This window comes from Mya arenaria, chromosome 7 (genome assembly GCF_026914265.1).
Source record: "Mya arenaria isolate MELC-2E11 chromosome 7, ASM2691426v1".
NCBI lineage: Eukaryota > Metazoa > Mollusca > Bivalvia > Myida > Myidae > Mya > Mya arenaria.
This window is the reverse complement of record NC_069128.1, coordinates 12587137-12611088: the sequence shown is the minus strand read 5'-3', so window position 1 is coordinate 12611088 and position 23952 is coordinate 12587137. Positions and strand designations below refer to the sequence as shown.

The window sequence follows — 23952 nt, the reverse complement described above, 5'->3', positions numbered from 1 at the left end:
TTAGCTATATATACACGTAGCCTTCCAACAGAACGTCCAGATAAGTATTGCACTTGAGTACACAATATTCACTGTCAAATCTGTAGGGAAAAGACGTCTATGATCTGCCACTTGCTTCTGGATCCCAAATTCGACCGTGATGACATATTGATATAATTTGATATAGGATTACTTGGTATATGATCTGCTTTTGCAGTTGGGTCCCAAGTTCGAGCCCCGTGACATATAGGTTGATGGGTCTATGATATGCCTCTTGCTGTTGGGTCCCAAGTTCGAGCCCCGTGGCATATAGGGTTGATGGGTCTATGATATGCCTCTTGCTGTTGGGTCCCAAGTACGAGCCCCGTGGCATATAGGTTGATGGGTCTATGATATGCCTCTTGCTGTTGGGTCCCAAGTTCGAGCCCCGTGACATATAGGTTGATGGGTCTATGATATGCCTCTTGCTGTTGGGTCCCAAGTTCGAGCCCCGTGACATATAGGTTGATGGGTCTATGATATGCTCCTTGCTGTTGGGTCCCAAGTACGAGCCCCGTGACATATAGGTTGATGGGTCTATGATATGCCTCTTGCTGTTGGGTCCCAAGTACGAGCCCCGTGACATATAGGTTGATGGGTCTATGATATGCCTCTTGCTGTTGGGTCCCAAGTACGAGCCCCGTGACATATAGGGTTGATGGGTCTATGATATGCCTCTTGCTGTTGGGTCCCAAGTTCGAGCCCCGTGGCATATAGGTTGATGGGTCTATGATATGCCTTTTGCTGTTGGGTCCCAAGTACGAGCCCCGTGACATATAGGGTTGATGGGTCTATGATATGCCTCTTGCTGTTGGGTCCCAAGTACGAGCCCCGTGACATATAGGTTGATGGGTCTATGATATGCTTCTTGCTGTTGGGTCCCAAGTACGAGCCCCGTGACATTTAGGCTGATGGGTCTATGATATCCCTCTTGCTGTTGGGTCCCAAGTACGAGCCCCGTGACATATAGGTTGATGGGTCTATGATATGCCTCTTGCTGTTGGGTCCCAAGTACGAGCCCCGTGACATATAGGTTGATGGGTCTATGATATGCCTCTTGCTGTTGGGTCCCAAGTACGAGCCCCGTGACATTTAGGCTGATGGGTCTATGATATCCCTCTTGCTGTTGGGTCCCAAGTTCGAGCCCCGTGACATATAGGGTTGATGGGTCTATGATATGCCTCTTGCTGTTGGGTCCCAAGTACGAGCCCCGTGACATTTAGGCTGATGGGTCTATGATATGCCTCTTGCTGTTGGGTCCCAAGTACGAGCCCCGTGACATAGAGGTAGATGGTTCTATGATATGCTCCTTGCTGTTGGGTCCCAAGTACGAGCCCCGTGGCATATAGGGTTGATGGGTCTATGATATGCATCTTGCTGTTGGGTCCCAAGTTCGAGCCCCGTGACATATAGGTTGATGGGTCTATGATATGCCTCTTGCTGTTGGGTCCCAAGTACGAGCCCCGTGACATTTAGGTTGATGGGTCTATGATATGCCTCTTGCTGTTGGGTCCCAAGTTCGAGCCCCGTGACATTTAGGTTGATGGGTCTATGATATGCTCCTTGCTGTTGGGTCCCAAGTACGAGCCCCGTGGCATATAGGGTTGATGGGTCTATGATATGCATCTTGCTGTTGGGTCCCAAGTTCGAGCCCCGTGACATATAGGTTGATGGGACTATGATATGCCTCTTGCTGTTGGGTCCCAAGTACGAGCCCCGTGACATTTAGGTTGATGGGTCTATGATATGCCTCTTGCTGTTGGGTCCCAAGTTCGAGCCCCGTGACATTTAGGTTGATGGGTCTATGATATGCTCCTTGCTGTTGGGTCCCAAGTTCGAGCCCCGTGACATTTAGGCTGATGGGTCTATGATATGCCTCTTGCTGTTGGGTCCCAAGTTCGAGCCCCGTGACATATAGGCTGATGGGTCTATGATATGCCTCTTGCTGTTGGGTCCCAAGTACGAGCCCCGTGACATTTAGGCTGATGGGTCTATGATATGCCTCTTGCAGTTGGGTCCCAAGTACGAGCCCCGTGACATATAGGTTGATGGGTCTATGATATGCCTCTTGCTGTTGGGTCCCAAGTACGAGCCCCGTGACATATAGGGTTGATGGGTCTATGATATGCCTCTTGCTGTTGGGTCCCAAGTACGAGCCCCGTGACATATAGGTTGATGGGTCTATGATATGCTTCTTGCTGTTGGGTCCCAAGTACGAGCCCCGTGACATTTAGGCTGATGGGTCTATGATATGCCTCTTGCTGTTGGGTCCCAAGTTCGAGCCCCGTGACATATAGGTTGATGGGTCTATGATATGCCTCTTGCTGTTGGGTCCCAAGTACGAGCCCCGTGACATATAGGGTTGATGGGTCTATGATATGCATCTTGCTGTTGGGTCCCAAGTTCGAGCCCCGTGACATATAGGTTGATGGGTCTATGATATGCCTCTTGCTGTTGGGTCCCAAGTACGAGCCCCGTGACATATAGAGTTGATGGGTCTATGATATGCCTCTTGCTGTTGGGTCCCAAGTTCGAGCCCCGTGACATTTAGGTTGATGGGTCTATCATATGCCTCTTGCTGTTGAGTCCCAAGTACGAGCCCCGTGACATATAGGGTTGATGGGTCTATGATATGCCTCTTGCTGTTGGGTCCCAAGTACGAGCCCCGTGACATTTAGGTTGATGGGTCTATGATATGCCTCTTGCTGTTGGGTCCCAAGTACGAGCCCCGTGGCATATATGTTGATGGGTCTATGATATGCTTCTTGCTGTTGGGTCCCAAGTACGAGCCCCGTGACATATAGGGTTGATGGGTCTATGATATGCCTCTTGCTGTTGGGTCCCAAGTACGAGCCCCGTGACATATAGGTTGATGGGTCTATGATATGCCTCTTGCTGTTGGGTCCCAAGTACGAGCCCCGTGACATATAGGTTGATTGGTCTATGATATGCCTCTTGCTGTTGGGTCCCAAGTACGAGCCCCGTGACATATAGGTTGATGGGTCTATGATATGCCTCTTGCTGTTGGGTCCCAAGTACGAGCCCCGTGACATTAAGGTTGATGGGTCTATGATATGCCTCTTGCTGTTGGGTCCCAAGTTCGAGCCCCGTGACATTTAGGCTGATGGGTCTATGATATGCTCCTTGCTGTTGGGTCCCAAGTTCGAGCCCCGTGACATTTAGGCTGATGGGTCTATGAAATGCTCCTTGCTGTTGGGTCCCAAGTTCGAGCCCCGTGACATATAGGCTGATGGGTCTATGATATGCTCCTTGCTGTTGGGTCCCAAGTTCGAGCCCCGTGACATTTAGGTTGATGGGTCTATGATATGCCTCTTGCTGTTGGGTCCCAAGTACGAGCCCCGTGACATTTAGGTTGATGGGTCTATGATATGCTCCTTGCTGTTGGGTCCCAAGTTCGAGCCCCGTGACATATAGATTGATGGGTCTATGATATGCCTCTTGCTGTTGGGTCCCAAGTACGAGCCCCGTGACATTTAGGTTGATGGGTCTATGATATGCCTCTTGCTGTTGGGTCCCAAGTTCGAGCCCCGTGACATTTAGGTTGATGGGTCTATGATATGCTCCTTGCTGTTGGGTCCCAAGTTCGAGCCCCGTGACATTTAGGTTGATGGGTCTATGATATGCTCCTTGCTGTTGGGCCCAAGGTTTGAGCCCTATGACATATAGGTTGATGGGTCTATGATATGCTCCTTGCTGTTGGGTCCCAAGTTCGAGCCCCGTGACATATAGGTTGATGGGTCTATGATATGCTCCTTGCTGTTGGGTCAAAGGTTCGAGCCCTGTGACATTTAGGTTGATGGGTCTATGATATGCTCCTTGCTGTTGGGTCAAAGCTTCGAGCACAATGATGTATATAGGGTAAATTGGTCCAGTATGATATGCTCCTTGCTGTTGGGTCCCAAGTTCGAGCCCCGTGACATATAGGTTGATGGGTCTATGATATGCTCCTTGCTGTTGGGTCAAAGGTTCGAGCCCTGTGACATTTAGGTTGATGGGTTTATGATATGCTCCTTGCTGTTGGGTCCCAAGTTCGAGCCCGTGATGTATATAGGGTAAATTGGTCTAGTATGATATGCTCCTTGCTGTTGGGTCCCAAGTTCGAGCCCTGTGACATATAGGGTTGATGGGTCTATGATATGCTCCTTGTTGTTGGGTCAAAGGTTCGAGCCCAATGATGTATATAGGGTAAATTGGTCTAGTATGATATGCTCCTTGCTGTTGGGTCCCAAGTACGAGCCCCGTGACATATAGGTTGATTGGTCTATGATATGCCTCTTGCTGTTGGGTCCCAAGTACGAGCCCCGTGACATATAGGTTGATGGGTCTATGATATGCCTCTTGCTGTTGGGTCCCAAGTTCGAGCCCCGTGACATTTAGGCTGATGGGTCTATGATATGCTCCTTGCTGTTGGGTCCCAAGTTCGAGCCCCGTGACATTTAGGCTGATGGGTCTATGAAATGCTCCTTGCTGTTGGGTCCCAAGTTCGAGCCCCGTGACATATAGGCTGATGGGTCTATGATATGCTCCTTGCTGTTGGGTCCCAAGTTCGAGCCCCGTGACATTTAGGTTGATGGGTCTATGATATGCCTCTTGCTGTTGGGTCCCAAGTACGAGCCCCGTGACATTTAGGTTGATGGGTCTATGATATGCTCCTTGCTGTTGGGTCCCAAGTTCGAGCCCCGTGACATACAGATTGATGGGTCTATGATATGCCTCTTGCTGTTGGGTCCCAAGTACGAGCCCCGTGACATTTAGGTTGATGGGTCTATGATATGCCTCTTGCTGTTGGGTCCCAAGTTCGAGCCCCGTGACATTTAGGTTGATGGGTCTATGATATGCTCCTTGCTGTTGGGTCCCAAGTTCGAGCCCCGTGACATTTAGGTTGATGGGTCTATGATATGCTCCTTGCTGTTGGGCCCAAGGTTTGAGCCCTATGACATATAGGTTGATGGGTCTATGATATGCTCCTTGCTGTTGGGTCCCAAGTTCGAGCCCCGTGACATATAGGTTGATGGGTCTATGATATGCTCCTTGCTGTTGGGTCAAAGGTTCGAGCCCTGTGACATTTAGGTTGATGGGTCTATGATATGCTCCTTGCTGTTGGGTCCAAGCTTCGAGCACAATGATGTATATAGGGTAAATTGGTCCAGTATGATCTGCTCTTGCTGTTGGGTCCCAAGTTCGAGCCCTGTGACATATAGGTTGATGGGTTTATGATATGCTCCTTGCTGTTGGGTCCCAAGTTCGAGCCCGTGATGTATATAGGGTAAATTGGTCTAGTATGATATGCTCCTTGCTGTTGGGTCCCAAGTTCGAGCCCTGTGACATATAGGGTTGATGGGTCTATGATATGCTCCTTGTTGTTGGGTCAAAGGTTCGAGCCCAATGATGTATATAGGGTAAATTGGTCTAGCATGATATGCTCCTTGCTGTTGGGCCCAAGTTCGAGCTCTGTGTCATATAGGTTGATGGGTCTATGATATGCTCCTTGCTGTTGGGTCCAAGTTTCGAGCCCAATGATGTATATAGGGTAAATTGGTCTAGTATGATCTGCTCTTGCTGTTGGGCCCAAGTTCGAGCTCTGTGTCATATAGGTTGATGGGTCTATGATATGCTCCTTGCTGTTGGGTCCCAAGTTTGAGCCCAACGACATAAACATCTGATAAAGTGTCATGAATACTGGACCAAATATCTCGAGCCTGTTCCACGTTTTCTCTCTCTAAGATTTGACCTAGTGGCCTTTTTTTTGACCCCATGTCACCCCACATTTACAAGCTGTCGAGACTTTATGGAGGGAGACATTCTGACCAAGTTTGTACATCATCTGACCAATCCCTTACACCATATGTTTCCAGAAAAAAATAAAAAAATGAAGGACGGATGGACGGACAATACCAAAATAATGTCCCACTCCCAAAACCTTTGATTACTGCATGGGATAATAGCATTATTGACTATACAAGTCAGAAACGAGTTTTTGCCGATGACCCTTAATTGTGACCTTGACCAGCAGAATGTCTTTAACTCATCTCCATGTTTGATTAACTCTCCTATGATTGTTTTTTTGAAATCCAAATAGGAACAACAAACATGCTCAGCCACAAAACAACAAACCCCAATGCACTAATCTTATAAGTGTAGTAGAGTGATGTCCCTTGTTTGACTGATACATGATCCATCTGGTCAGATGTACATGTGTTTGCTTTAAAAATGAATGGCTGTTATCACAGTTTTCAATACTTCAATGCCTGTTAAATACTGAATTTTTTATCACCTTGAAAGATTTTCCGAAAGAAAATTAACCTGTTCCTAACGAACATGCAGTGCAGTGCATACTTTCATTTTTAAGTTAATTGAAGGTAATCTTTTTTAGACCTCGAATAGATGTTATCCTCTCACCAAAGAAGTTGTGGATTAGATCCCCAACAAGGGTCTTCTTCACTCCAGGACAGGTTACCCAACAAACAGACTCTCTAAGCTGTCACCAATTGAGCTATAAAAAATTGTGGGAGTCAAAGATTAAATACCTACCAACCAGAAAAGCTAAACATCATTTTAGCATGGCCTTGTGTAAAGTAGAAACAAAACCACTCGTTCCTTAGGGCTCTTTTATTACAATTTTAGAAAGGCATTTTTCATCATACATATAATTCCAAAATGAATTTATTTTATTTAAGAAAAAGACATTCAGGAACTCAGATGACATTATTTCATGAAGTTGTTCACGTTTTTGACTTTTATCAATAATTAAGTTCAGCATGGACATAAAGAAATCAAGGAATAACATGACAAAGGTACAACATTTAGACTACATGACAGGAAATGAATAAAAATGTTTATATACAAAATGTGATAGGTTGGAGCTCTAACCAATAAGGATGTTATCCCAGATCATTGACTTACATGGGCAGATTTCAATGCAAAATTGATGATCTACATCATACAAGAAACAGATAATTCTATTTATTGGAAATCAGGCCATTCTGGTCAAAATTATCTTTATAGGCAACATCAAAATAAAACAAAATATAAACAGACAAAAATGAACACATTTTAAGCAACATTCTATTGAGTAAATGCCTTTAGTTGCATTCCAATACAATAACACATATTGTGTGCATTGTACACACATACGTCATATTTCTCTTCAATAAAAAAACATACACACTTTACATTACAACAGTTGTTCTTCTATCTCACTGTTCTCATGACAACACAGTTTCACAATGCACTGCAGTGTGTAACAATAAGGGAGGTTAGCCATATAAACACAGTAGAATTTCAATTCAGGTTCCCTCTCTTTGGTGGTTCTTTGCTTATTTGATTTGACTCCCTTGACTGTGTTACCCCCCTTTATGTGTTGCGGATACCCAGAGCAGTCTCCAATTCCATTCTGCGCTGCTGCACCTGTAATAGATATCTATAATGTACAAGGGTTTCAACAATAAACTGACATTCATATACCTGCAGTCACAGTATTACATAGTGTTGTTCTAAAGAAAAAACAAATAAAAAAAGGTCAACATTGGTGACTTTCTATGTTGATTTTGTCATTACTATTTAAAAGTATATTCATAAGTTAAGAATTGTTGTTCCTGGATTTTAGATAATTTAATTACCATATAATGTAAAATAAATATCGTATCACTAAAAATAAAGTATCTTCTAGATACTTTCAATTATTCTAATTGTCGTAATGTATTCTGTCCTCAAGGCTAAATGAATGACATTAATGTAACAGAAACCTCAGAATATTCATAAGAAATGTCTCCTGAATAAATAATAAAACCAAATAATAAAATTGGAAGTGTTTGTTGATACATGAGAAAAATTTGATAGTCAATCAATCATAGATAATTTAAAATCTCCGATCAAATAATTATGGTCCATTTCTCAACACTAGTATGAGATGTAAAACTATTCAGGCTAGTACTGAGTGAAACATTTCAAACTTCCAATGATTTGTTTAGGTTAAGCATTGTGTTCATTTTGCACAATAACATAAAAATTCTTGCAAGAGTTTCAAAATCTGAAATGAACAATGAGTTGCACCTTGCACCTGGATTACATAATTGTTCTTGATCTAAATTCGAAACAGCCCACTGAATAAGCAACCAAGCGTTACCAAGTCAATCCATTATTCAGTTCATCAAAGGAATATTGGTTTTGTTTGTTTATAATAGCATCAGTCAGATAATCCAATCCAATCATTTAAAACAGACAAGCAGCCTAAGACAGGCTTTCAAGTGACAAATAACAGTCGGTATAAAAGTAGAGATAGTGGGGGTGATTTCACTAACTTTTTTCGAAGCAAATTAATGACTACTGAACCTTTAATCTTCTTTTGAAACAGCAAGAATAACAGATGGGGCATTTCAATCAAGATCTTAACTGATTTTAGAGATGTAAACTTAATTCATCTCAGCGTCATTGTTTCAATATTAAGCCTCATAATTGAGTGAATTTAACTTAAGCAAGTATTAAAATGAACAAAAAATTGGGGAAAATAAAAACAATGGGTGTGTTGCCATTTTTGATGTTTATACAGATTTAAGATCATTTAAGTTATGACTAAAATCCATTATTGAAATGGCCCCCTGGTTCATAAAGATAATGCATGTGCGTACACACTTTACAGAACAGGTAAAGTCATGTGACAATCGTAGCCCTTACCTTTCCGTAGAAGTATCTGCACACGGCCTCCTGGGACCACGGTCGGGCGTAATAGTCCGAGTGACGTTCATCTTCCGGATTACCTGTGACATCCGTCATCGTCTGAAAAACCAAACAAAGAAGAATGTATACATGTGTTAAAGCTGCACACTCACAGATTGACTGTTTTGCCAACTTTTTTTGTCTTGAAATGGGCTAATTTTTGCATAAATGTCTGGAAACTAGTGATATAAAACTGCAGACAAAAGAGCAGATGTAAGTTTTCATATTCATGTTCCAAAATTGATGTATAATGGTTAAAAGGGTAACTAACGCCAACGAAATTGAATTTTTCGGCAGTTTTCCAAACAATTGAGATCTGTTCTATTGTGGGTTATCTTATATAACTGAATTAAAGGCATTGATTCCAAAATCAGCTGATTCTAGGACATTTTTTTAAAAAGATCAAAACTGTCAAATTGTGAGAGTGCAGCTTTAAGATAATATTATTCTTGTCCCAGTTTCCTACTTTTAATACTCTGCGTAGTTTAGACCTTGAACACTCTTGACCTGTTACACTTTACCAGCAGTTAATTTGATGGATAACAAGATTATGCAAATTCAACTAATTTTTCTTTTGAAATTAGAATTGCTTAATGATATATGTTAGAAAAATGTCACCACTGTTTCAGTCTACTCCCATAAAAAAGTTTATACCGTTTTATATTCTGTGAAACTAAGTCGACATGAAATCATTCTACTAGATTGTTAGAGGGACTTAAACTCATTACTATTCATTTTTGTTGATATATGTCTTTTAATTTATGTTATGGCAAATGTTTTTATTGAAAAATACTATCAAGAATACCCTACTATACATAAATTCTTTGATGTCAAGTACAAATACCTGAATCATACATAATGTAGCCGCAATGTATATATATTATACATTAGAAGAAGGAAAATATTTTATGGAAATTTAGTTTTGAAATCATTACATAACATTTCGGCCGTCTATCATATTTGTATTATACATGTATGCTCTCTTGTGCTTGTGTATGGGCATAGCATTGCTAAGTAACATTTAGCCAAATAACATACTGAAACTTTTAAGTTTAAACTCTATTTTCAACGAACTGAATAGCGACTCTAATCAAATGCATTTTCTGAACAAGAGGCACATCAGTGCCTGTGCTCCACTGGCCAAAAGGTTCAAGCAAAGACCACCTAACGAACATTTTCGTCAAGTTTCATAAAAATACAATCATCAATTTTTGAGGAGAAGTTATTTAAAAAATTTTTTTACTTTAATAGCTCTGGCTGCCATGTTGTGCAGTGGACCGAAATGATTTGGGCAATTTGAGTAAAGGAGCACCAAACAAACATTTCTGTCAAGTTTTATCGAAAAAAGGTCATCGGTTTCGACGACAAGTCGTATAAAGTTTTTTTTATTTTTTAGCTCTGGCAGCCATGGTGTGCAGTGGACTGGAACCATTTAACAAATTTTGGTTAATGACCACCCAAGGAACATTTCTGTCAAGTTTCATCAAAATCTGATCATCGGTTAACATTTAATCTGAATAGATTATGAAGCAAATATCTAACCTGAACAAGAACTGACGAGATAGAATCGACTTGGTGTTTCACTTACACTTTTCGGCCATTTAAGTTACTAAAAATAGCTGTTTCATAAACTTTCAGAATGTCACTTAAACGAAAATTAATGTTCAGTCTATATATACTTTCCTATGTATAAATGTAAGGTTTTTAAATTGATCTTTTTGTGAGAACTTTATGCTTATATGTTTACTCATAAATTATTATTGTTTAAAAATTATTTAAAGATGCTATACGTGAAAAATTAAGACATTATTTTTTTTCTATTAAAGGGAGGTAATTCAGTAGTAAAATGTAATCAAAGCTATTAAAGCATGGCATTTCTTTTCTAACCATGTTGATATTATTACAGACTATTTAAGCAAGATGCCTTTTGTTTTTACATAGTACCCATAGGTTCTGAAAAACAAGGAGCACTATTCCCAACAGAAGGATGTCACTCCCTATCACTGCATGAGCATCATAATAAAGAAATGTTTACTCAAACTGCAAGCTGCTCAATTGAAATAGGTATTTACCTCAAGCATACAGTTTTATAATGTGGCAAAATAGTCGGACTACTAGATTGTCATTCGGACTAGTAAAATATGCCATTATGCTAGTCCAACTGGCTAGTAGGTTAAAATGTTTTTCGTGAAGACTGCGGACGAGAAGTCCTTAAAGGTTTTTCTATTTTTAACTCTCGCAGCCATGTTGTGCAGCGGACCGGAACCATTTGGGCAATTTTGGTTAAAGGGCATCCCGATGAACATTTATGTAAAGTTTCATCAAAATCTGATAATCGGTTTCTGAGAATATGTAGTTTAACGTTTTTTTCTATTCTTAGCTCTGGTGCCCATGTTGTGCAGCAGACCAGAACTGTTTGGGCTATTTTGGTTAAGGACTACCCAAGTAACATTTCTGTCAAGTTTCATTGCAATACGATCATCGGTTTCTGAGGAGAAGTCGTTTAAAGGTTTTTCTATTTTTACCTCTGGGGGCCATCTTGTGCAGTGGACCGAAACCATTGAAGCAAATTTGATAAAGGACCATCCAAGGAACATTTCTGTTAAGTTTCATCAAAATCTGATCATCGGTTTCTGAAAAGATGTTCTTTAAAGGTTTTTCTATTTTTTTGCCCTGGCAGCCGTGTTGTGCAGCGGACCGGAACCATTTGAGCAATTTTGGTTAAGGACCACCCAAGGAACAATTCTGTCAAGTTTCATCAAAATCTGCCTATCCGTTTCAGAGGAGATGTCGTTTAAATATTTTGCTATTTTTAGCTGTGGCGGCCATATTGTGCAATGGACCAGAACCATTTGAGCAATTTTAATAAAGGACCACCCAAGGAACATTACTGTCAAGTTTCATCAAAATCTGCCGAACCGTTTCAGAGGAGATGTCGTTTAAAGATTTTGCTATTTTTAGCTCTGGCGGCCATATTGTGCAATGGACCGGAACCATTTGAGCAATTTTGGTAAAGGACCACCAAAGGAACATTCCTGTGAAGTTTTGTCAAAATCCGCTAATCAGTTTCAGAGGAGATGTCGTTTAAAGTAAAAGTTTACGCACGCGCGCACGCACGCACTCACGACGGACAATCTGTGACGACATAAGCTCCATGGCCTTCGGCCAGTGGAGCTAAAAACTAGTGTACTACTAACAACTATAACTGCAACTAGTCCTTGTATCTTTAATATTTAAACTTCAAAAAGGGGTGGCAAGAAACTGGTAAACATTAATATCCAAATATAGGCAACGAAACCATCAATGTCAAGGCCACAACTCCATAGGAATGATGGAACCAATGAGACCTTTGACTCACTAATATTGGTTGACAGGTGAACATTTGTGCCAAATTAGGTTAAAATCTCCCTAATGCATGGGCGAAGTTCCCTTCCAGACAGTCCAAAATATAAGTAATTTCAACCAATGACCAGTAAGTGTGACCTTGACATGGCCAAGACAAGCCATCATTGGACAGATAGATGAACGGATAGACAGGTGGACAGACTGAAGAACAGTGGATCAGCCCTAACCCAATTTTGGTGTGGTTTATCGATTAACGGCAACTAGGCTGAGTGGGCTAGATCCATGGTGTAAAGTAAACAACATGTTTTCTTCTACGATGTAGAACTTTCAAGTCAATAAAGGTCAATTTAAGGTTGTAAATATGGTGGCGATATCTTGAAACTACTGTCAACATGTTGTTGTTTAAAGTTAATAAACCACTGACACACTTTGAACATGGGTTGGTAATATCCATGTACAATTTATAACCAAGGTGTTTATGTTTTCAGGTCCAGTGAGTTTGGACGAAAACATAATGTCATTAATTCTTGCACTCTTAAATCTAGCACAAATTCACATAAAAAAATATTTCTGTGGGCTCTTATAATGTGACTGTTTTCATTGTGTAAGGATTTTAAAGAGAACTTGACCTAAATTTGGACATTGAGGATGGCACAAAATTTTAACCACCACAAATATGATTGCTTTTATAGCGGTTGAGTTGTTTTCTCAGATTATTATCAAATAATTAGATTTCCATATTATTTTGTTGAAAATATCAGTTGAAAGTACAGTATCAACCGAGGCATATAAATAAGCAGACAATATCCAATTAACACACATTCAAAATACCCTATTTTTTATATACCCGAGGTATGTCTAATATTTTATCTTGCTGATACATTACTAACCTTTCTTACAGCACCCACACCCTGGCTTCCCCTCCCCCATCCCCAAGCTTCCCCTTCCCCCATCCCCTGGCTTCCCCTCCCCCATCCCCTGGCTTCCCCCATCCCCTGGCTTCCCTTTCCCCATCCCCTGGCTTCCCCTCCCCCACCCCCTAGCTTCCCCTACCCCCAACCTTTCCCCTCTACCAGTTCCCCATACCTTAAGATCCCTGGTCTGTGAAATGAGTCTGTTGTTGATGAACTCCTCTGGGTCCTTAAAGAAACTCAGGAAAAACACTCCCACCTTCCTTACGCCTTCCTCCCTACCCTACTGGCTCCCCATCCCCTCCCCCTTACCACCTCCCGAGACCTGGTCTGTGAGATGAGTCAGTTGTTGATGAACTCCTTAGGGTCCTTAGAGAAACTCAGGAAATACTCTCCTTCACACCTTGCTTGCTCCCCACCCCCATGCCCTAACTAACCAATCCCCTCCCCTCTACCACCTCCCCATACCTGGTCTATGAGATGAGTCAGTTGTTGATGAACTCCTTAGGGTCCTTAGAGAAACTCAGGAAATACTCTCCCACACACCTTGCCTGCTCCCCACCCCTTTTCTCCCCCTCCCCCTCCCCTCTACCAGCTCCCCACCCCTTTTTCCCCCTCCCCTCCCCTCTACCAGCTCCCCACCCCTTTTTCCCCCCTCCCCTCCCCTCTACCAGCTCCCCACACCTTTAAGACCCCTGGTCTGTGAGATGAGCCAGTTGTTGATGAACTCCTGAGGGTCCTTAGAGAAACTCAGGAAATACACCTTGCTTGCTCCCCACCCCTTGTCTCCCCCTCCCCTCTACCAGCTCCCCATACCTTAAGATCCCTGTCTGTGAGATGAGCCAGTTGTTGATGAACTCCTGTGGGTCCTTAGAGAAACTCAGGAAATACACCTTGCTTGCTCCCCACCCCTTGTCTCCCCCTCCCCTCTACCAGCTCCCCATACCTTAAGATCCCTGGTCTGTGAGATGAGCCAGTTGTTGATGAACTCCTGTGGGTCCTTAGAGAAACTCAGGAAGAATTCTCGGTTTGTCTTCAGCTGGTTGATCGTCTCAACTGTCTCATGGATCTGTGAAAAGAGGGGAGAGAATAAGTGAATAATGCAAAAAGGGAGGTAAGGATTAAATACCATTGATTATGCAACCATTTGAGATAGTAAAAGAAATGAGAAGAAAATCTCAGTTTGTCTTCAACCGGTTGATTTCCATTATCCCCTAAATCTAAAGAAAGAGTTTGGGACGTGATAAAGTATTACAAGGAAGGAAATAAATTACAATGATGTCTGGGGCAGAAAAGGGAGAAATTGAGCAAATCAAAGTAAGTTATAGCAAAATGAGATATTGAGAGGATCCAAATTATGACAAAAGCAACAATGTGACAAACACCCCTGATTGGGCCTTCTCAGGTTAATCAACCATTAATATAAAACATTTACCATACATGTACATGTTTTTTTTTATATTAAAAACCTATTCATCATAAGAAACGCCAACAGGTCTGTTAAGATTAATTGGATTCCTGTTATCCTTTGAAGCATCATGGCCGAGGACTTTAGTCCTATATTGACAACAAAAAGTAACCTTGACCTTCAAGATGAGTTTGTTAATTAAAAAACAAGGTCACTAGTACCTGGTCCTTTGACAAACTGACCTCGACATTCATGTTTTATACAACCACCATCTACGTTGTAAATAAATCTCTTTGGCTTTTTACCCCCCCCCGTCTTAAAACTGCAAAATTAATGATGGATGTAGAGTGGTAGAAGCATCATTAATTCATTCAAAAAGCAAAGAGGCAGACCTCTAAACCACTGAGAGATCTTCAATTGTTTTTATAATTTCTTTGTTTCCTTCTCAGTTTGAAAAAAAAGTTATTTAAATACCAATTACTATCTTATCAGTATTATAAACTCATAAAAACCTGTCCTCCATTGAGATCAAGTGCACAGAGACAAAGGTCAGTATATATTATCGGTAGTAATAGAGTGCTTTCAGGTTAAAAAGGTATGAGCAATTTGAACAGCTTATTTGACACACTTTTATTGCATCATGAACATTCACCGACTTGATAACTTTTTCCATTAAAGGGAAATATTCCTGGGAGATATCGGATAAAAACAGTGTATACATAGTCTTCACTGTTAGATGTGCCATGGTCATAATTCTGACACTTCATAAGGTTATCAGACATATTTCATCCCACCCTCAGGCATGCTTCATGAGAGCCTTCGGCATGTTTCATGAGGTCATCTGACACACTTAATTCGGCCCTCAGTCATGCTTCATGAGGCCCTCACAAACCTCTAAGGTCCTCCAGACACACCTCATGAGGTCCTCCAGCACTTTGCATGAGGCCCTCTGGCAGGGTTCATGATGCCCTCTAGCAGGCTTCATGAGAGCATTTGGCAGGCTTCATCAGACCCCTGGTACACTTCACGAGGCCCCCCTGACACACTTCATTAGGCACTCTGGCAGGCTTAATCAGGCCCTCTGAAACACTTCATGGGGCCCTCTGGCAGGCTTCATCAGTCCCTCTGACACACTCCATGAGAACTCCCCTCCCCCCCCCGACACACTTCATGAGGCCCTCTGAGACACTTCATGAGCCCCCCCACCGACACACTTCATGAGGTCCTCTGGCAGGCTTCATGAGAGCCTCTGGCAGGGTTCTTCAGGCCCTGAAACACTTCATGAGGGCCCTTGACACACTTCATGAGGCCTCTTGACACTCTTAATGAGCTTCGCCCCCGACACACTTCATAAGGCCCATTGACACACTTCATGAGTCCCCCCCCCCCCCGACACACACCATGAGACCCCTTGACACACTTCATGAGGCCCCCCCCAGACACACTTAATGAGCTCCCCACACACACTTCATGAGACCCCCTGACACACTTTATGAGGCCCTTGACACCCTTCATGAGCCATCCCCTACACACTTCATGAGCCCCTCCCCCCACACACACACACTTCATGAGGCCCCCTGACACACTTAATGAGCCCCCCCCCCCCGACACACTTCATCAGTCCCTCTGACACACTTAATGAGCTCCCCTGACACACTTACACTTCATGAGGCCTATCTGACACACTTCATGAGCCCTCTGACACATTTAATGAGCCCCCTGATACAATTCATGAGGTCCACAGAAAGTCAGCAAAAAGCAGTGTCCATTGCTTAATAAAATTATATCTGAATAAACTGTGAATGCTTGAAAGAGGGCGAACTATAGCTACTGGTAAACGAGACCATTATTCTTCCTTGTAACAGGGATATTTGAGATTAACATGCCCTGGACTGATGCTGTTGTATAAGTTCATGTCAGTACAGGCTTTAAACCTATTTGCACTAGAAACAAGTTATCAGAGCATCACTATTAACTACGCAATATGTTGCACGTTCTTCAACTTAAGTATGAATGACCCCCAACAACCCAGAAATTTATGTTATCATTGACACCCTTGCACAAAGCAGTTAAAACTGGTTTCAGTAGTTTTTTTCCATAAGCCATAATATGTACTTGAATTATATTTTTGGAAAATGAAAAATGGTCTATTGTGGTTATCGTAAAAATAAAGTCCCATTTAAAGTCTAAAAACTCTTATTACACAAAAAACAGAAAAGCAAAAATAGTGCACTTAGCTTAAAGATGCACTCTTATTCCTAAATAAGATTTACCACAATTAATAATATTGTTTTAATATTCAAAAAAGGATGAATAAATGTTGAAAAAATGGTTCTTATTAAGGATACCGAGTTTACTTGGAAAGAAATGAGTGTAAAACACAGTATTTCTACTTTATGAGACTTTATTAATTAACTATTACCTATTTGACGTGATGACAACTGCAGTTCCAATACCAGACAATTGAAGACAATATATGCCAGAACTCGCTCAATATCAACCAAACTCGGCTAATATCAGTTTCCTCCGTTTTGATTAGCTACAAAACTCGCCTAATATAGGATTTGAGAAATGGGCCATTTTCATTGGCTGTCGAAACTTGCCTAATATGAGAACTATGCTGGTAATTATTTTTAAAGGTAGCCATTTTGTTTTCCATTTTCAGACTGCTTTGAAAATTTTGTGCTTTGTTTAAACCTATTTGGAATACTTGAACCTATCGAATGATTGAACCTCTTTGTACGGTTTGATATTAAATTTGTATTTAACCCGTTGGTGGATTTTAAGACTATTATGATTTTGTGCACCGACAAAATGGACGACGAAGGTGGAACATTTGACGTTTTGACAAACAATTTACGGAATTGAGACAAAAAGACATGTTTCCTTACAATGTACAGTGCTTTATTCATAAGTGTGTGCAATGTCACTTTAAGGATGCATGTCAAAATCAGCAAAATCAAGTCTGGAAAAGCAGACACCATGATTGATGAATGAATAAGGGATAAATACGGCTTCGATGTGAACTAATTCAACTGAAGGTAAGTTGAAAGAATGTTTATACCAAAATGGTAGTAGTTAATTAATAAAATACTTATTAATTAGGTGATTTCATATTAGCCCAGTTATTTGTCCTCGGTCAGCTGTATTTGCCTTCGCCCTTTCGGGCTCAGGCAAATACAGCTAACCTCGGACAAATAACTAGGCCAATATGAAATCACCTAATTAATAACTTTATAAAAGTAAACCACAGTAAATATTTAAGAATTCACCAATCATTAAATATTTTTGCGCTTTCTGCTATTAAATACACAGTTACAATCTGGTTATCAGTAATTAATATTTTCAATAAATGCATTATTTAGTAAGACGTTAAAGGTTTATCAGTCAAAATTAATGATTGGTATACATGTGTATGTATTGATTTTGAATAAGAGTGTCACTTTAAAAGAAACTTAAAAAGTTTTGAGAAATGGGGGCCTAAAATAACTTACAATAAGACGTGATAATATAAACCTCACCAGGACAGTGTCCAAAACAAGTTAAAAGTTGCCTAAAATTTGGATGAAATTGAGAAATTTGAGTGTAAATTTGATATATTTCCGACTCAGACAGAATACTCCAAAGTGTCTGCCTCTCACTTAAGAGAGTATGGGTTCAAGCTCCACCTGGTACACATGCCCTTAGCCTCTAACAAAGTACATCAGTACTGATTTGTACCAAAGATAAACACTCAAAAATGATTTTATTAGCTTATAACTGTGTTTATAATCTAGTTTAGATAAGCTGAAAACATTTAATCTATCATGACCATGAGATAAAACTAGTCTTTATCTGGAAGTGGATCACACTTATATACATACACCTTCAGTTTAACTAATGACATTCTTCTATATTTAGGCAAACTTAATAAAGAATAAAGCTTTTTGCTTTGGGTCCAGCCAGCATGCTTTCACATCCATATTTAATTACCTGATGACAAGGTATGAATAATTAAGACATGTATTTTAACCTAGAAAAACTACAAAAACGTCCCATTAACTTCTAGTATGTTAATACCATAACTTATAATAACTGTTTATTACATGCTTTCCAGGGTTTTATAGAGGAATAGAATTGATATTTCACTGTTTTGAAATTTAAGTCTGTGTGCAATTTTTTTTAGTTATTTTAAAATCCCCCAAAACTTGGCCAAAATACAGTCCAGACACGCGCACTTACAATGAATTGACATTGTGAGAACTATGTTGAACACAACGCTTGACAAAAAACGTACATGTACATGTGAAGTTACAATTATAAACCAATCATCATTGGCTAACAAAAACCTTGACTTAGTTGACTTCTATGAAAAATGTAAGCCAATACATTTCATTCTCCATTACGACCTTTGCAAGATCCATAAATTAACACAAATACTGAACTAAATAAATTAAATAATAGTCTTGAATACCTTTGTCAAACACTATGTTCTAGTTAAACATACTCAAGTTGAATGACAGCTATAAAAGGCAGTGGTTTTTCAACTTTTTAAGTAATAGTTGGGGGCCCTTTGATAGGGGAAAAATAGCCTCGTCAGGGCTTGACGCTTATTCTAATACTTGGTTGCCCTTTGGGCAACCACCTAGCCATTTTCACTTGCCCGAATGGATTTTTTACTTGCCCAATTTTTTGGGGCTCATTTTGTTGTTATAACCCATTTCCAGATTCAACCTGCACATCAGGAAATCAATCAGTTGTCATGAAATTTGTAACTTAGCACATACATTGAAATTATTAAGGATGAAATAAAATTGAATTATAAGAACGAACAGTCAACCTCTTATCTTAGCCTTGTAATCCTCCATTTACATGTATTTTGAAGTAAATTACAATTTATCGCAATGCAAAATGAACTCGTAAAGTTCCAAAAACCAAGCATCCGAAAATTGGAGCAGTCTGAAAAATAGCCAAAATTACCATTCTCGCTGCGTCTGAGTCCAGGAAAATTGTTTCCCCAAGACTCAACCCAGCGTTGTTTTAGTTTCTTTTCATACTTTTTCTCGGATGGCTTAGCCTTTTTTGGTGTCAACTGTCAAAACGCCATTTGTGTACATTGTGAGGGCATTAACTGGAATGCTAGCTATATGGATTTGGTGCAGCTCACGCGATTGGCCAATGGATCTAGACGGAATTACACGAGCTCTATCGGAAAATATTCGGCAGTCTTCGCCATCGTAGTTTCGAATGAAAATGTCAGAGGAGCTCCGTTTGACCCGATTTTTCGAGTCAACAACCAATGAGTGCATTAGTTTCGGTCTGATAAATACTCTCCAAGAAGGAGAGTACAGACTACTATTTTTTACAAGAAAAGTCGCCACTATGACAAGTTTTTTTTGTTACTGCCCAATCGGGCAGGTAGATTCTAAAAACTACTGCCCGCCTGCAAAAATTACTTGCCCCGGGCAATCGGGCAGTGGTTAATGTCAAGCCCTGCTCGTTTTGACAAAAATGGGAACAATACTTACATGATTAATATAATGTTGTTTTCAAACCTTTTATCTAACAAACATATGGTAATATTCATGAACGGCGCCTTATTGCTACAATTACTAAATGTTTTATTAAAAGGTCAATAAGCCTTTTAAGGAGGGAAATTGGGCTGAATCCCAGATATATACTTAACATTCTTAACATTTTTACACATTTTCAGAAATCGGTCATAGATTTCTGACAGGTATATAGGGGACTTTGACAGCCAATTATTTCCATTCACTCATGATTTTTGGTATGATAAATTTAATTGGTCTTCATTTTGCAGGAGCTAGTTGACCTTCATGACCTCTGTGGGCCAGAAATCAACTCTCTGATTGGATGCTGGTGATTACCGCTGAGTAGAGATCAAACTATGGACTACTTTATTTCTAAATATAGCAGTGCACATGTAAAATGCCAGCTTGTTTACATGTGACTTTTGAGGCTCATTCACCTGGGTCATGCATATGTAAAACACAAATTAAAAAAAACCCTTGAAATGTAAATATAAGGATATATTCTTATTTTTCGTGCCTTTATGCATTTGGAAGGCTCGGCCACGAAATTCAAATATTCCAAAAAGATTTCCATGGAAATTTGCAAAATTGTAGCTGAGCTTGCATACTGCATAAAAGCACGAATAAAAAGAATAAATCATAAAAGGAACAAACAGATCTCCTGTAAGCTGTTTAGTGCTTTCTTGAGATGAGCTGTGAGGGTTGCTATCCACCTACAGCCCAAATATATTTTACATAAAAAAATATGTATAACCTTTTTTTTAATGAAAAACCATTGCTCCATTATAAAACAAAATTTGCAATTTTTCTTAAAGCCTAGGTTGTTGAGTCAGTCTCTTGTGAAAACCTGTATAATGACTAAAATGCTCAACTTCTGAGATATGAAATAAGGCAACACACATTTTAACTTTTTGTAAGATGACGATTTTGATGTCATTCAATATATGTGCAAAAGTGACACTGTCTGTGGACAGAACATGCATACAATTAATATGAAAGTTTTATTACAACAGCTGAAAGCCTGTTGTTAATCATTACATTTTCCCGACTTAGAGATGAAGGTTTTTATTTCAGATCAGACCTTATTTATCAAAGGAAGCATGCTTTGTAAGGAAACTACCTACTTTGCCAGGACGGTTGCCATGGCATGATACCTAAAATATATGAACAATTATATACAGTTATATTTCTATACTACAAACAGTTTTCAATTGTTTTGAAGGTACGCCAAAAGTCCCATTTTGGAGTTATTTAAAATTCTTAAATGTGTTATGTCATTTTCACAGAGTTTGGTTTCAGAGACTGGCTCAAATGTTAACCTGAAAGGCCATCAATCTAAAAAAAACCATAAAATGCCACTCTGGTGCGAGATCCAGTATCCCAGAGATTGTATTTAGAAATAATAGGTTCATATGGAGTTCTAGCATCAAGATTGATCTTTTAAATCTAATGTCTTCGTCATTACAAAGGGAGGCAATCTAGATGTTCACTGTACCTTGTTATCAAGGGAAGCAATCTCGTTCTGACTCTGTGTTGAGAGCAGGAAGGAGTTCATCTGCTGCTTCAATGTGTCATCCTGAAATAGTAAGTGAGTGAAATCAGGAGTGAGTTTAGTCAGAGGTGAAATAGTTTCCTCCTGAAAGAAGTGGTGTGGGAAATATCTTCATCCTGAAATAAGAAGTGATTTAAAATAATTCCACCTAAAATAAAGAGTGATTTAAAATGATAAACAAGTATGAGGTTCCTGGGTCAAAGCGTTCTCAAGTTATTGATCGGAAACCGTTTTTCATGTAAAGGTCACACTGACCTTGACCTTTGACCCACTGACCTCAAAATCAATAGGGTTCATCTGCTGGTGATGACCAATACACATACCAAGTATGAGGTCCCTCGGTCAAAGCGTTCTCAAGTTATTGATCGGAAACCATTTGGTATTCCGACCGACCGACAGACAGACCGACCGACCGACATGTGCAAAACAATATACCCCACTTTTTTCAAAAGGGGGCATAACAAGAGCAAAGGTCATTATAAAATGAAAAGTCTAGATCATTAGGAAATAAGGAGTAAGTCACACTGAAATAAGGAGTGAAGGTCACACTGAAACAAGGAGAAAAGCACACACTTTAATAAGAAGTAAAGGTCACACTGAAATAAGAAGTAAAGGTCACACTTAAATAAGAAGTAAAGGTCACACTGAAATAAGAAGTAAAGGTCACACTGAAATAAGAAGTAAGGGTCACATTGAAATAAGAAGTAAAGGTCATCTTCATATAAGAAGTTTTATTTCATGAATGGAAATAATTGAGAAGGAAGACTTAGGGGAATGTATTGATATGTTTTTTTAAGCACAAAATTCATTGAAGCAGCAACAAATTAATGAAGACAAGAGGGCCAAGATGGCCCTATATAGCTCACCTGAAAGGACAGAGGGTTCTAAAGTTATTGATCAGACAACATACTGGACGCCTCCCACCCGTACACCACAGGTGAAACAATAATACATCCTGTTATTTAACAGGCTTATAAAACATGAAATATATGTATTCGTTAAAATGTTACAAATGTTGCCATAACTCTTACAATATTTCAGTTGGAGCTGTATAATTTGTCACAAAAGAGCACATTGTTACTGTCAACAAGTTCATGAAGTTTTATGAATCACAACGGGCTGAAGGAATTTGAAACATGGTCACCTAAGGAACATTTCTGTGAAAACATTCTCAAATCAGGTCAATGGTTTCTGAAGAGAAGAATATCGATGTTTTCGATATAGATTATATTAATAACCATGCTTTTTCATGAATTGACATTGGGTGAAGGAATTTAACAAAGAGTCACCTAAGGAACATTTCTGAGAAATAGTTTTTAAATCGGGTCAATAGTTACTGAAAAGAAGATTTTTAAAGTTTTCCATAATGAATTATAGCGAAAAGTAGTCCCACCCTTGGAGGCCATGTTTTTTTAAGAATCAACATGGGGTGAAAGAATTTGATAGAGGGTCACATGAGGAACATTTTTGTGAAATTATTTCTAAATCAGGCCAGCGGTTTTGAGGAGAAAATTCTCAAAGTTTTCCAGGAAGACATACATGTATATCATAAAAAGAAGTCCCGCCCATAACAGCCATGTTTTTTTACGAAAAAAATAGGGTGAAGAAATTCGATAGAGGGTCACTTAAGAATCATTTATGTGAAATTATCTTAAAATCAGGCCAACAGATTCTGAGCAAAATATTTTCAAAGTTTTCCATAGAGTGAAAAGTAGCCCCGCTCCCTGGCAGCCATGTTTTTTATGAATCAACATAAGGTAAAAGAATCGATAAAAAGACACCTAAGGATCATTTCTGTGAAATTATTTTAGAATTGGTCCAGTCAATTTTGAGGAGAAGATTTTCAAAGTTTTCAATATAGACATATATAGTGAAAGTAGCCCTGCCCCCTGACAGCCATGTTTTTTACGAGTGAACAGGTTTCGGAGAATAAGATTTTCAAAGTTTTTCCTTTTGGCTGCAATGGCAACCAGGGTTCAGAATGTAACCACTTTTATTGAAAGAATCTGGAAAAGGACCACCCAAGGGATATTCCTGTAAAGTTTGTTTGAAATAGTTACAGTGGTTTAGGAGGGAAGTGAATTAATTGAAAATGTTGCCGACAGTCTGACAGACAACAATGACAAACATTCACCCTACCAAAAGCTGACCACTCAGGTTAGCTAAAAACTGAAAAGGTAGCATCAATTATGGGGCATTATTATGCATTTGATTACATTGTATAAACCCACAGCAAGCACATTCTTTTCAGCTAGAACATTATCTATTTATATGTTAAATCTGAATGATTGAACTAGTGGAGGTAGATAAGTCGGTCATTTACACTTGACATTATCATGATGTTGAGGCTCACCCAGAAAGTATGTTTGATGTCATGCCTACTAACCAAGATTCTCTTAATGTAAAGCTTTGCTTTATGAAGGCCCAAAACCTACAGGCAATTTCATTGGC

General features: G+C 39.9%; 1 protein-coding gene across 3 annotated transcripts in view; it reads right to left on the bottom strand.

The window, feature by feature from the left end:
* Window positions 1-6633: 6633 nt before the first annotated feature.
* The window catches only part of LOC128239804 (SWI/SNF-related matrix-associated actin-dependent regulator of chromatin subfamily D member 1-like), a 94234-nt gene continuing 76915 nt past the window's right edge, over window positions 6634-23952 (bottom strand). For 2 of the 3 annotated variants that reach the window (XM_052956239.1, XM_052956240.1), the window contains 5 exons: window positions 21445-21525; window positions 21074-21103; window positions 13957-14079; window positions 8713-8814; window positions 6634-7446 (listed from right to left, as the gene is read on the bottom strand). In XM_052956239.1, coding sequence (XP_052812199.1) covers window positions 7393-7446; window positions 8713-8814; window positions 13957-14079; window positions 21074-21103; window positions 21445-21525 — 390 coding nt within the window. In that variant the 3' untranslated portion in view covers window positions 6634-7392. The remainder of the gene's footprint in view (window positions 7447-8712; window positions 8815-13956; window positions 14080-21073; window positions 21104-21444; window positions 21526-23952) is intronic. The other variant, XM_052956241.1, reaches the window with a different exon arrangement.